At 37.7% G+C, this 15,968-nt stretch overlaps 1 protein-coding gene across 1 annotated transcript in view; it reads right to left on the bottom strand.

Moving 5' to 3' along the window:
* Myo3a (myosin IIIA) overlaps positions 1-15,968 on the bottom strand; it is a 179,962-nt gene that overhangs the window by 104,234 nt on the left and 59,760 nt on the right. The window contains 4 exon segments of the mRNA XM_050152716.1: positions 472-555; positions 650-754; positions 1,858-1,974; positions 12,843-12,942. Coding sequence (XP_050008673.1) covers positions 472-555; positions 650-754; positions 1,858-1,974; positions 12,843-12,942 — 406 coding nt within the window.

The raw sequence follows: 15,968 nt of genomic DNA, 5'->3' as shown, positions 1-15,968 counted from the left end.
TATAGAGAGGAAATGACACATAAAGGCTTGGTGCCTAAAAGTGAAGAAAATTAGAGGATTGTCAAGACAGGGCACATGCATATTAAATAGATAAATATTAATTTACTTTAAATAAATATTTATTTACTTTATGCATACAGACGTTTTGTCTAAAAGGATGCCTATGTACCATGCATATGCAGTGATCTTTGAGGCTAGGTGAGGGCATTGGATCCCTTGGGTCTGGAGTTGTACAGATGGTTGTGATATACATGTGTGCTGGGAATTGAACCTGTGTCCTCTGGAAGAGCAGCAATGCTCTTAACCACTGAGCTCCCTTCGTCCTTCCCCCGTTTGATATATTTTAAAACTTAAATAGTAACAATCGTGTTTCATCATTTCCATGTAGTATCAAGTATGAGTTAGTGAATACCAATATAACTAGTTATTTGAAATACAAAAATTCTTTTGTTAGGACAGGAAAAAATCTACCTTTCCAAGGACGGTGAGATGTTGGACCAGAAGATGAGCGCTCTCCGTCTTCCCAGCACCACTTTCTCCAGAAATAACAATGCACTGCACAGGAAGGGAAGGAATCTGTGAGAGGATTACATCTCCAGGAAACTCAGCGGCTCTCAATGAAGTAAGGGATGTGGGAAGCCTGCCTTACCTGGTCTGAGTTGTATGTGACCATGGACTGGTATCCCAAATCAGCCATCGCAAAAATGTGAGGTGGGTTGGCACTTCTCTTTGCTCCAATATACAACTCAGAAAGCTGAAGTTAGAGTGAGTAAATCCTATAGAGTTTTTTTTGTCTTATGTCTGTTTTTATTTAATGTATAGATTATTTACATATAAAGTTCTAGTTTTTAATCTAAAAGATTAAAGCAATGTATCTAAGTAAAACATTATTCACACACATGCCTTTCATGTACATGTATGTGTATACATATCTATTCTATATAGGATATACCATGGCATGACAGAGTGTTGGTATTTAAATGATTCTGCATATTATTTTCAAAGGAGAACTTAAGGTTTCAAAATATTTTATTTGTTTACATGAAAAAACTTTACAAATAATAGGGTAAAAAGTCATTTTGTTGACCACTTCTTGAATACGACAATGTTTGACTTCTGACACTTTCCCCCATCCCTTGATGTAATCTATATCCTCTCACTTGATTGGCATGAAATTGTACAATTAATTGATAGCAGAATTTTACTAACCCCTGACCTTTCTTTTAAAGCCCAGGCCAATGCTGGTAAATGTATCATTACCCTGTACATTTTAGATTGGCATAGAGGAGCTACTTGGCAGAATATTAAGTAATTTCTAGAGTGCACAGATAAAGAAAGGACAATAGGTCTAATTAAAAATGAAAAAAGTCTTGTTTAATTCTATATTTAAACCTTTAGTGGCTGAGTAATTGATAATTAAATACTTTTACTCATAAAGCATACATTGTATAATAGTAATGAACCAATTAATATGTTAAAAAGAATTCAAAATCTCACAATGACAATTTTTACAGCCACATGTATCTTATATATTAATGGTGTAGCTATAGTTTGACTCTCCAATACTCATTTTAGAGACAGACATTAAGTATACTTATTTTTAGACATCATTTAGGGATAGACTGTTACTAGCAAAACTGCATGTAATTCACACTCTCTTATGTACTTTTGGAAAAAAAGATCATCGACAGTACGTAGATGGATTTCATATATTTTTCCACATCTATGTCTATATTTGAAAGATAAATATATAGCAGTGCTCTCCAGGCGCCAAGTAATATTTTGCTGGCACCCACTTAGATGAAGACTATGACTATGTGAGTTATTTGTACAAAGGGAAGGCACCCACACACGTACCTTTGTGGAGTAAAGACCCAGACTCTGAAAAGGGTTAAGGGCAATGAGTATATCTCCCACGTAGATGTAGATCTGATCTCTGGAATAACACTTCTCAAGGTGTTCAGATACTGTGTTCTGTGGCAAAATAAAAACAATTTCTCTCTCTTAAAAAATCATTTGTAAGTCAGGCATGGCAGCACAGGCCTGGAGTCTTAGCATGTAGGAAGGTGAGATAAGAGGATCCTAAGTTTGAGAAGGGAAATAAGAAGAGTCTGGGAGAGGGAGAGGAGAAGAAAATAAAATAATGTGTGTTTAACTAGATTATAAAAATAAAATAGGAATTATTAAAAATATCTGGAATCTTGACTGAGGATTAGAGAGAGATACTAGTGGCAAACAAAATGCCATCATGCGTGAAAGCCAGTTAACTTGACAGGTAATTTCCTTGCTTTTGAGAGCTAAAGGGGAATATCGTTTTGGAAACATCTAGTGTTTTTTTTTTTTTTTTTTTTTTTTTTTTGACATAGAATCTGTCTCACTGTGCAGCCATGGCTTACCTGGAACTCACAGCGGTCTTACAGGCTCTGCCTCTGGAATGCAGGAATTAAAGGTGTGCACTGACATGCCAATGGAAATGCCAGTTTCAAGTGTGCTTTACAAAGGGTATATATGGTACCAGTTACATGTTGTATATTGTATCTACATATACTATGTTAACTTACATATTATATAGCCTTCAAGGAAATAAGCAAGTGTAGAAGAAGAGATGAAGCAGAACCCAGAAAGAAAAGAGGACAATGTGCATGTGCTGTGTCTTCTGCTTAGAGTATGTGAAATAACAAATTCAGAAAGTAACCTTTCCAGTTGATCACATGACTCTATGAATTGATTTTAATAGTGTTGCAGCCATCATGGGCAGTCCACAACACAAAATAAAAGCAAAAGATCTGAAGCAAAAAGGGACAAAAATACAAAACAGATAAACATTGTACTATATTAATATGCTTGTCAATAACATGATTGGTGAAATATTTATAATACACAATCCTAGGTATTCAGAGTACTGGGAAATTTGATGGGGAAGAACTTAGAAAGGCAAGAGGAATTTCTGCCTTACAAATGCTAAATTCAAGATCTGTGATGATCCCGAGTGGTTATTTGAGGAAATTGTTTATTTACCCTAAATTTACTGAATGACTGTGATAACCACCTTCCCACAAATACTTGATATACATTAACTCATAAAGAGAAATGAATTGTTTTGGAGGCTTGGAATGATATTTGCTTCCTTGCTTTTGGTCCTGGATGGAGTTATACATTATGGTGGGAACGTGTCACTTACATCACAAAGAGAGAAGGAGGTTGGGGCCAGGGATCAAGACTTCTCACAGGGCTCTATTTCTTAATATTTCCATTGTCTCCTAATGGTGGCACAGGCTGGTGATCAAACATTTAGCACTGGACCTCCAAGGGACATTCCAGATGCAAACTGTAGCAGATAGCTTCTGTTCAGAATGTCTCTGGCTTTACTGAATCTCTGAGTATAATGCTCAGGCTTTAACCAGAAGGATGAAAACCTACAGCACCACTGCCCAGACAGGACAGAGGTCTTACCCTTTACCTTGCAGAGCCACTTATTTCTTAATGACCAGATTTTCCTGGAATGTGAGGGATGAGGGGACAAGCTGAGCCAGTAGCTTATTGTCTTGGACTTTGACAAGGAATGTTTGAAATATTTCTGAGGCAACAAGAAAGGAATGTCAAGCACAATGAAATATCCTCAGTGCAAGTACAAGGTTTGTGATTTGAGAGAAGAACCAGGTGTAGCCTCACTCCAGCATCTCAGAGGCTTCTGTGTCCTGCCCCTGAGAGCTGGTAGAGAACCATACACCTCTGTGTCCTACCCCTGAGAGCTGGTAGAAAAAGGAGAATGTAGACTGTCTTAGAGTAAATCACACCTTTGAGACTCCCAGAAATGACTGAGAAGAAACATTCGTAACCCAACAGCTCACATTTCAGAGACCTCACTTCTTTGTCATTTGAGCATTTAAAAATGCTAACAGACCAGAAAGGTGAAAATGTGACATTTTAAAAATATGAGAGTGTTGAAATATGAGCAGCGGGGCTGCGTCCCCAGCACCCCAGCTGCCTGCTAGCTTATGCCCGAAATAACAACACACAAACTGTATTCATTTAAAGACTGCTTGGCCCATTTCTATCTAGCCTCTTCTAGGCTAATTCTCACATATTAATTTAGCCCATTTCTAATAATGTGTGTAAGCACCCCAAGGTGTGCTTACCGGGAAGATTCTAGCCTACGTCCATCCTGGGTCTGAGCTTCATGCATCTGCCTCAGAGCGCAGAGCTATATCGCGTTTGTCTGAGGAGTCTTACCTCACTTCCTCTTCCTCCTGTTTACTCCTCCCACCTATGTTTTAACCTATCAGGGAAAGCAGTTTCTTTATTTAATTAACCAATGAAATCAACAGATTGATATATGACACTCCCACATCACTTCCCTTTTTTCTGTTTAAACAAAAAAAGAAGGCTTTAACTTTAACGGAGCAAAATTACATATAACAAAACAGTTATCAAGTAAAAATTACAATAATCTATATCATAACTAAGGAAAACTATAATTATAACTAACTATTCTTAACTCCATCAAAGACTTCAGAAAGATACAATATTACCTAGGCAAACAAGAAAAAAGCAACTTTCAAACTCTAGAAATGACAGAGACATCTCGCTGCCTGGACAGTTACCCAAAATTTCTCTGTACCGTTGGGGCATCCATCTTCGGCCTACAGGCCCATAGTATCCAGAGACATTTCCACAAAGCAGGAAATTTCAAAGACAGTCACTATCTGCTTGTCCTGAAGAATGTCTTGCAGACTCTTTTATGAATCAGGAACCCCAAAAGGTCATCTCACCTTTAGGCAAGTTCAGCAGTCCTCTCTCTGCGGGTTCTTTGTGTCCAGTTTATGCAACAGTCCAGGCAAGAGCAGTTTCTTGCCCAAATAGCTATCAAACTCCATAAGGATCCTCTTCGATGCCCATCTTCCTCTTGAAGTAGATTGGTGCTGCCAGGAGCAGAGTGTCTCATTGTCATGAAAAGTCCTAAGTTATTAAAACATTTAAATGCCATATTATGTAGCCTTTGAAAGATATGAAGAATGTCTATCTAACTGAAATATATCTCTATATATCTAGAAAATCTAACTAACATGACTATAAGCTTGATTATTATTGATCAACAACCTATATATCCTAATTATACATTGCAATTTTAAATGAACTACACAATCACAATACCTTAATCAAGATCAGAAATACGTATACATATAACAAAACTGACCTTAAATCTCTATCAATAGAGCAAAATCTATACTAATGCAAACTATTCATATCTATATCATATCCCCCTTTAAATGTAAAAGAACGTTTATAAACCATATTTGGGAACATGGGCGCAGTTTTTTCTCTCCAGACTGCTTCCTGCTGAATGGGGGCGTCGTTAATTAGGTCTTTCATAGTATAACCTGTGTGCTAGTTTCATCTCATTTGGCAGTTGAGCAAAGCAATTTTCTGAAGATGTTTACAGCAACTCTTCAGGAGGGCGTGGTCCATCATACCATATCGGAATAGAAGAAATGAACAGGGTCTCATCCTCTGTGAAAACAAAATAGGAAACTCCTTTCGAAAGCATCATGTCCTTAGATCCAAGTTTCAAAGTCAAGGCATCAAAATCTCTACGTTGGATTAGTTCAGCAGCATTTATAAACAAATATCTTTTGGCAGCTGTTGCTCCTTCCTCAGCATTCAAACAATTTAAAGAGAGCATAATAGCATACAGTATCAAGATTCTCTGTGTATTTTCTATCTTTGTACACTTTATTTTAACCTCCATTTTGTTTATTTTTACTTTTATATTCTCTGTATCTTTGTCCTGGAATAACTCTGTAGATCAAGCTGTCCTTGACCTCTCAGAGATCTGTGTGTCTCTGCCTCCCAGGCATTTGGATTAAAGGTGTATGCTACTACACCTTGAACTCACAGAGATCTGTTTGTCTCCGCCTTCTAGGATAAAGGCGTGTGCTACCATATCTTGAAGTCACAGAGGTCAATCTCCTTCTGCCTCCCAAGTGTTGGGATTAAAGGTGAGTACAACCACACCCAACTAGACTCTGCTCTGCTCCCAGAGAGACTTGACAGCGCTGCTCTCTGGAGCAGAGATGCCAGGCTCCGCTCTCCCAGGCAGCTCAGACCCAGGATGGACGTAGGCTAGAATCTTCCCGGTAAGCGCACCTTGGGGTACTTACACACATTATTAGAAATGGGCTAAATTAATATGTGAGAATTAGCCTAGAAGAGGCTAGATAGAAATGGGCCAAGCAGTCTTTAAATGAATACAGTTTGTGTGTTGTTATTTCGGGCATAAGCTAGCAGGCGGCTGGGGTGCTGGGGACGCAGCCCCACCGCTCGTATTTCAACAGGAGAGATAAGAAGAGATAAAGTATGAACTAAACTGACCAAGGGAATCCTATTTTGTTTTAGTTGACTCCATTTTGTGCCCTTCACCTGACCTTTCCCAGAGCAGATAACCATACCTTGATGAACAGAACATTCTAGTGAGCAGCACCTGAAGGTTCAGAAAGTCTTTGCTTCCAAGGTAGCAGGCCCTAGCCAGTAACCTCCTCTGGAGCAGGCCTGAGCCAGCAACCTCTGTCAGAGCATGCCCAAGGCAGCAACCTCAGTGCGAGCAGCCCCAAGCAAGCAACTTCTGTGGGACCAGGACTAAATGAGCACTCAGAGGTGCAGAGTAACCCCCAGGAGTGCTAAGCAACCTCCAGGAATACCAAATGACCCCTGAGTGACTGGAACTGTGACCCTTACTAAACCACAAGGTGTAACCATCTGAGTTTTGGATCCACTGGTACCTGGAAGACTGATCACTAGAGATACAACCACAACTCTACGAATCAGAAGAAAAGATGGGTAGACAAGGTAAGAACACACTCAATACCACACAGAGTAAAACAATACCAACAAAACCTAGTGGCCCAAAACAACAAGATTTGAATACCCAAATACAGATGAAACAGAAGAAAATAACTTAAAAAATTAGGAGAATGTTTAAAGAGGAATTGAAAAATTCCCTCAAAGAAATGGAAAAAAAGACAAGCAAAAAAAACTTTGAAGAATCAACAACCCCCCCAATGAAAACCAAGAAAAAGCAATCAAACAGATGAAAGAAATGACTCAAGATTTAAAAACTGAAATAGAGACAATAAAGAAAACATAAACCGAGTGAATGATAGAAACAGAAATTACAAGAAAATGATCAGGAAATACGAATTCAAGCTTAAACAGCAGAATACAAGAGATGGAAGAGAGAATCTCAAGCACTGAAGATAAAATACAGGAAATAGATTCATTGGTCAAAGAAAACATTAAATCTACCAAAAGTTTAGCACAAAATATCCAGGAAATATGGGACACCATGAAAAGACAAAACGTAAGAATAATAGGTATAGAAGAAGTCCAACTCAAGAGTACATAAAGTATATTCAACAAAATTATAGAAGAAAACCTTCTCAACCTAAAGAAAAATATACATATGAAGATACAAGCAGCTTACAGAACACTAACGAGAGCAGATCAAAAAAAGTCCCCTAGCCATATAATAATGAAAACACTAAATATACAGAATAAAGAAAGAATATTAAGAACTGCAAAGGAAAAGACCAAGTAACATATAAAGGCAGATGTATCAGAATTATACCTGACTTCACAATGGAAGCAATGAAAGCCAGAGAGTCCTGGTCAAGCATTATGCAGACATTAAGAGACCTGGTGTCAGCTCAGACTATTATACGCAGCAAAACTTTCAATCACCATAAATAGACAAAATTAGATATTTCATGACAGAAACAGATGTAGCCAATACCTAGCCACAAACCTAGCCCTACATAAAGTGCTAGAAGGAAAACTCAAACCCAAGGAAGTTAGCTACCGCCACAAAAACACAGACAATAGATGGTCTCACAGCAACAAATCCCAATCACGGGAAAAACATATACAATAACATCACCAACAATGAAAACTAAAGTAACAGGAACTAGCAATCACTGGTCATTAAAATTTTTTAATATAAATGGACTCAACTCACCTATGAAGAGACACAGGCTAACAGATAAGATACAAAAACAGAATCCATCCTTCTATTGCATACATAAACACACCTCAATGTCAAAGAAGACATCGTCTCAGACTAAAGGGTTGGGGAAAAATTTTCCAGTCAAACAGACCTAAGAAACAAGCTGGTTTAGCTATCCTAATATCTAACAAAATAGACTTCAAACTAAAACCAATATAAAGACAAAGAAGGGCATTTCATATTCACAGGAAATATTCATCAAGAGAAAATCTCAATACTGAATGTATGTGCCCCAAATACAAGGACACTTTCATATGTAAAAGAAACACTACTAAAATTTAAATCACACATTAAACCCCACACACTAATAGTTCGAGACTTCAACATCCCACTCTCACCACTGGACAGGTCTATCAGACAGAAACTTAACAGAGAAATAAGGGAACTAACAGATGTAATGGCTCAAATGGGCTTAACAGGCATTTATAGAACATTCCAAGCAAACATAAAAGAACGTACCTTCTCAGCACCTCATGGAACCTTCTCAAAAATTGACCATGTACTAGGTAACAAAGAAAACCTCAACAGATAACAAAAAATTAGAATAACCCCATGTATCTTATTGGATTACCATAGTTTAAAATTGGAATTCAAAAGCAAAAATAATTTTAAAAAGCCCACAAACACATGGAAATTAAACAGTGCTCACCTAAATCGTCAATGGGTCAAGGAAGAAGTCAAATACTTCTTACAAGTCAATGAAAACGACCACACAACAATCCCAAATTTATGGAACACAATGAAAGCAGTGTTAAGAGGAAAGTTCATAACACTAAATGCCTACATAAAAGCTGAAAAAAAATCTGACACTAGTGAGTTAACAGAACACCTGACAATTCCAGAACAAAAAGAAGCAAATTCAGCCAGAAGAACTAGAAGGCAAGAAATAATCCTATTGAGAGCTGAAATCAATAAAATAGAAACAAAGAAAACAATACAAAGAATCACTGAGACAAAAAGTTGGTTCTTTGAAAAAAAAAAACAACAACAAAATAGACAAACCTTTATCCAAACTAACCAAAAGGCAGAGAGAGAATATCCAAATTAAGAAAGTCAGAAATGGAGAAGGGGGACATAACAACAGACATGGAGGAAATGCAGAGAATCATCAGGTCATATTTTGAAAACCTGTACTACACAAAATTGGAAAACATAAAGGAAATGGACAATTATCTGGAAAAATATCACTTACTATAATTAAATCAAGACCAAATAAGCAAATTAAATATACCTATAACTACTAAAGAAATAGAAACAGTCATCAAAAGTATCTCAACCAAAAAGAAGTCCAGAGCCAGGTTTCAGCACAGATTTCTACAAGATTTTCAAAGAACTAATATCAACAATCCTCAAATTGTTCCACACAGTAGAAACAGGACCATTGTCAAACTCTTTTTATGAGGCTACAATTATCCTTATACCATAGCCACACAAAAATATTACTAAGAAAGAGAATTACAGACCAATCTCACTCAGAACATTAATGAAAAAAATACTCAATAAAATACTGGCAAACTGAATCTAAGAACACATTAGAAAAATTATCCATTATGATCAAGTAGGCTTCATCCCAGAGATGCTGGGATGGTTCAACATACAAAAATTTGTCAATTTAATCCACAATATAAACAAACTGAAAGCAAAAACCCACATGATCATCTCATTAGATGCTGAAAAAGCCTTCGACAAAACACAAAATCCCTTCATGATAAAGGTCTTTGAGAGAGCAGGAATACAAGGAACATACCTAAACATAATAAAGGCAATAACAGCAAGCCAACAGCCAGCATCAAACTAAATGGAGAGATTCTCAAAGCAATCCCACAAGAATCAGGAACAAGACAAGGTTGTCCACTTTCTCCATATCTATTCAGTATAGTACTTGATGTTCTAGCTAGAGCAATAAGACAACAAAAGGAGACCAAGGGGATACAAATTGGAAAAAAGTCAAACTCTCACTATTTATTGATGATATGATAGTTTACATAAGTGACCTCAAAAATTCTACCAAGGAACTTCTACAACTCATGAACACCTTCAGTAATGTAGCAGGATACAAGAAAACCCCCCAAAATCAGTAGCCCTCCTGTACACAGATGATACATGTGTGGAGAAAGAAATCAGAGAAACATCACACTTCACAATAACCACAAATGACATAAAATATCTTGCAGTAACTCTAACCAAAGAAGTGGAAGACCTATATGACAAGAACTTTAAATTTTTTAAGAAAGAAATTGAAGAAGACACCAAAAAAAAAAAAAAATGGAAAGATCTCTAACGCTCTTGGGTAGGTAGAATAAACACAGTAAAAATGGCAATCTTAGCAAAATCAATCTACAGATTCAATGCAATGCTCATCAAAATCCTGGTAAAATTCTTCACAAACCTTGAAAGAACAGAACTTCATATGGAAAAATAAAAAACACAGGATAGCCAAAACAATCCTATACAAGAAAGAAACTTCTGGAGGCATCACAATTCCTGATTTTAAACTCTGCTACAGAGCTACAGTACTGAAACCAGTCTGGTATTGGCATAAAAACAAACAGGAAGACCAGTGGAACTGAATCGAAGACCCAGATATCATTTCACACACCTATGAACACCTGAGTTTTTGACAAAGAAGCAAAAAATATAAAATGGAAAAAAGAAAGCATATTCAACAAATGGTGCTGGCATAACTGGATATCAACATGTAGAAGAATGAAAATAGATCCATATTTATCACCATGCACAATTCAAGTCCAAATGGATCAAAGACCTCAACATAAAACCAACCATACTGGACCTCATAGAAGAGAAAGTGGGAAGTACACTTGAACACATTGGCACAGGAGATCACTTCCTAAATATAACCCCAGTAGCACAGACATTGAGAGAAACAATAAATGGGACCTCCTGAAACTGAAAAGCTTCTATAAATCAAAGGACACAGTCAACATGTTAAAATGGCACCCTACAGAATAGGAAAATATCTTCATCAACCCCACATTGGACAGAAGGCTGATCTCCAAAATATACAAAGAACTCAAAAAATTGGTCATCAAAAGAACAAATAATCAAATTAAAAAAATAGATTACAGACCTAAACAGAGAACTCTCAACAGAAGTATTTAAAATGGCTGAAAGACATTTAAAGAAATGCTCAACATTCTTCGCCATCAGAGAAATATCTACTCTAAGATTTCATCTTACACCTGTAAGAATGGCCAAGATCAGAAACTCTTATGACAACTTATGTTAGAGAGGATGTGGGTGTAGGTAGCACTCCTCCATTGTTGGTGGGAGTGCAAACTGGTACTGCCAATTTGGATTTCAATATGGCAATTTCTTAGAAAATTTGAAAACAACCTACCTCAAGATCCCCAAAGGATATACCCAAAGGATGCTCAACCATACCACATGGACATGTGCTCAACTATGTTCACAACAGCATTATTTGTCATAGCCAGAACCTGGAAACAACCTAAATGCCCCTTGACTGAAGAATAGGTAAGGAAAATGTGGTACATTTACACTAACTATGGAGTAGTACACAGCTGAAAAAAATAATGACATCTTGAAATATCCAGGCAAATGGATGGATCTAGAAAACATCATACTGAGTGAGGTGACCCAGACCCAGAAAGATAAATATCGTATGTACTCACTCACAAGTGGCTTTTAGACATAAAGAAAATCCAGCCTACAATTCACAATCCCAGAGAACCTAGACAACAGTGAGGACCCTAAGAGAAACATACATGAATCTAATGTACATGGGAAGTAGAAAAAGACAGGATCTTTGAGTAAATTGGGAGCATGGGGACCATGGGAGATGGTACGAGGGGAGGGTAGAGGAAGGGCAGGGAGCAGAGAAAAATACATAACTCAATAAAATAATAACAAAGAAAGTCTTTGCTTTAGCCAACTGAGCCTTTGAAACCTTTGTTAAGAGCAGTTTTTCAAACTTCTACCATCTGGCCACCTCTGTAATGATGCCATTTGGTCTGGGGTTTTCTAAACCCTACCCTGCCTCTCTCCAGTGTAAAGAGTCTTTGGTATAAGCCTGTTCTCGACGGCCAGTAATTAAAGGACTCTTAATCTGATCCTCCTTGAGTATCACTCCTTCTGTGTTTCATGTGGGTAGGACATGAACTAGACATGTTGGCTCTTATCTACGATCTCAACACACTGCAGGGGTCAGGGACAAGAGGGTTGATGTGAGGGTGAGGGCAGCCTGAGCTACATAGTGAGTTCCAAGTCAACCATGGCTAGGTAGGAAGACCCTCCCTCAAAAAGAAAAAAAAAAACCAAAAAACAAAAAAAAAAAAACACAAAAAAAACAAAAACAAAACAGAAAGATATACACAGAAAGAAACACACACACATGCATGTGCACACACATATGCATGTATACACACAAACACGGCGGGGGAGGAGAGAACACAAATGATATTTACAGATGATATTTAAAGAACCCTTTTACACATCAGTTCTAAAAAAAAATCTAGAAGGATGGAGAGATGGCTCAGCAATTTAGAGCCCTTGTTGCTCTCACAGTGGACCCAGGTTCAGTTCCCTGTACCCACATGGAAACTCATATCCACCCATAACTCCAGTTCCAGGGAAACCTATTCTCTCTTCTGTCCTCCTTCTGTCCATGTCTGTACATCAGGCATGCATACAGTGCATAGACATACAACATGCAAAACACTCATACATATAAAATACATTAAACATTCTAAACTTTGTAAAAAAAATGTTAGAATGTTTAAATTTAATTAAACTCAATTCTTACCTCATCCAGAACATCTAGGGTTGCTAAGTCATCTACATCCTTCAGATTGGAAATGAGCGACCTGTTTAAGTTACCTTTCTTGGTATGAATACGTTCATGTCTGTAAAGAAAATACATTGCTGATTTAGGAACATATTGCTAATCAGTGAGGAAGTAAGTTTTAGATACACATCATAGAGCCAAAAAGCTTTTCTCTGCTGTTTATAGACCGAGAGAAAGTTTACTAGAAAAGACCGTCACATACTTGATCTTTAGTTTCTCCTCTGCATTAGGAAAACATAACACATTACACTTACAGTGCCTTACAAATAATCGAAGGGTCATCATTTCTATCATGAACCCTTCTTGAGTCATTTGAAATGGGAAAGAAAGGATGTATATTTGTCAAAAATATGAGGCCTCATTGACATTTTTACATGTGATTGAAACTATTACAGAACGATGAATTACTGAATTCACTTGGTGTCTGATTTTTTTTCTGATGTAATTCTAGACCACTGGTGGTATAAGTATGGTCATTTTCAAATTTTAACATCACAAAATTTTGAAATATTAAGTGAGTATTTAGAAAACTTATTTCAGTTTTGGCTCCACATCTCCCACCCCCAAACAAGAAGCTATCTGAAATTGTCACCTTCTAGCAAAGGAAAAATTAATTTTCTCCAATTGGTTGTCATTGGGTATAATAGCCACACTTAACAGTTAAATCCTGTGCCAGACAATAATTATTCATCACAAATCAAGCTCAGTGGTATTTTGTAGATCCAGGAGGTTCTATGCAAGCTGCTTAGGAAGGAAAGCAATTAATAGTTCCATCTAGTTATAATGCCCATAATCCACAACAATGGCCAGCATGTCAAGATAAGCCTGAGGGTGCAATAGTGGCACTTCTATTTCTGGGGAAACCAACAGTTACTTAATTGGTCAACAGAAAGGAAATTATGCAGGATACTTCCTGACTCCCCTGGCAGGATTGTGCAGTTTTTCTCCACATTTGCTGAATCAAGCAAGTATCATCTTATATATTCCCCTATTATCTAAAAAGATTAATTTGTTTTGATATATTCTTTTAAAAATGGAAAAAGAAGTCCAATTATCCTTTTAACTGAGGACAGCCTCTAGATTTCTCATCTATCACTAGGAGTCCATTTAGCATAAAAACTGTTGCTGGAGAATGAGAGGGAGCAGCTGGCGAAGAGCAGAGAGGTCGATATTTAGCTGGCCCAGTCCCAGGCTGCCTTTCTGTGAAGTCATTGTCTGTGATGCTTTTGGTACTGGCTGTCAAAAATTTAGGCAAAATGTGGTTACAATGCTTAGGAATCCCAGATGGTGCTTACTTGTCTATAGAAAAACTTAAACATTTCCTGGCATGGAACTCACGGCCTTGGCAATATTGCAGCACTTTTAGTATCACTGCTAGTCTCTGGGCAGAGCATCCCTCAACAGGCTAGGTATTTTAAAGACTCTGTATCACACCTTCTCTGTTTTCTCTGCCTGGAACTGTTTCCCTTCAGTGCATGGGAAAATTCCACTTCAAAGGTAGGCCTAGATACACCCACCCTGTGGAGTCATTAGAGGACTTGACAGAATACATAAGTGGAGTTCTCACATTTAGTTAAGTGGATATATGTCATAATTTCTACCACAGAGTGAAGACTTAGTTTCATGCACACTCCTGTCTGTGGAGTCAAAGCTGTGGAAGATAACTGGTGGCTTGAGTTTTTATCCCTACCTTTAACCTGATAGTGTGCTTGCTGAAGTAAACTGAATGTTCTGTTGTTTAAGTAGACAAATGTCACAAATGTTTTCTAAACAACAAGGTATCCTACTGAGTATTTTAAAAATGAATACCTAGTTTTTCACAAGATGATCCAAATGTTTCAGTTTTCTTGAATTATTGAGTATCTCCTCAACCATGACTATTTATAGTTCTGGTCAATATAATGTCCCCAGCATCAAGCCATTTTAGTGTACACTGATCTGTCACATTTTCCCACTTAGAATAATGTTGGCTGTAGGTTTGTTGTACATATCCTTTGTCACACTGAGGGATGGTCCTATCTTTCCTATGTTCTTCTGGATTTTTGTCATGAAATGATGTTGAGTTTTGCCAAAGGCCCTTATCTGCATCTGTTGGGATGGTTGCATGATTTTTTTATGTCTGTTTATATGTGTATTACATTTGTTGATTTGCATATGTTAAAGCAAACTTAACATCCCTGGTTGAAACCAAGTTCTTCAGCTTCCTTCCTTCCTTCCTTCCTTCCTTCCTTCCTTCCTTCCTTCCTTCCTTCCTCCCTCCCTCCCTCCCTCCCTCCCTCCCTCCCTCCCTCCCTCCCTCTCTCTCTCTCTCTCTCTCTCTCTCTCTCTCTCTCTCTCTTTCTTTCTTTCCTTTTGTGCTGTTCATGCCAAGGGGATCTATAGCAATGTCTTCCCTTTTCCTTTCCTTTCTGATAAAAGTAAAAATAATCTTGCACCCCCCCTTATTCCGGATAGGGGTGCAACAATTTTATTAATTGTTCTGAATTATCAGCCTTTGGTTTTGTGCATATCCTGTTTTCAATGTCACTGATTTCTGCAGTACTTTGTAATCATGTATTCTCTTCAGCACACTTTAATATTAGTTTGCCTTTGTAGTTGTCTATTGTAGAAGCTTAGATGACTGGATTTTAGATACTTGTTTCTGTTTCAGGCATTCAGTGTTACAAGCTCTTGATCTCAATCTGCCTACCATCTCAGAGGCTGCTCTAATGCTTGTTCTGTTTCATCCAGCTTGGTTGTCACTGTATGTGTGTTTCCCTTTCACTTAGGTCTGGTATTTGTTTTTCTTGATAGCCAGATATGATGCATTACACAAAAAGAACAGCCAGGAACTTGCCTTTGTTAGCATGGAGGGAGGGTGGGGGAATCAAAGCATGCAGTGGTCCTCTGTGCTGATCCAATCTGAGCCTCCGAATGAACTAGGGCATCTGCCCTGGGAATTTAGCAAGCACTTATGATTCTCTTACTTCTCCACTCTCCTCCAGTTCTTGGGAGAACAGGATGACTGGAGAGGGGTAGGAGTTTGATTATTTCCCTTTCTTCAGGTTGGTGAGGCTTGAAGATCCCAAGTCTCAAGGGCCCAGA

This window comes from Alexandromys fortis, unplaced genomic scaffold (assembly GCF_014885135.2).
Source record: "Alexandromys fortis isolate MF-2015 unplaced genomic scaffold, M_Fortis_MF-2015_v1.1 scaffold_54, whole genome shotgun sequence".
Classification (NCBI taxonomy): Eukaryota; Metazoa; Chordata; class Mammalia; order Rodentia; family Cricetidae; genus Alexandromys; species Alexandromys fortis.
The sequence above is the reverse complement of the archived record's forward strand: the minus strand, read 5'-3'. Positions and strand labels throughout refer to the sequence as shown.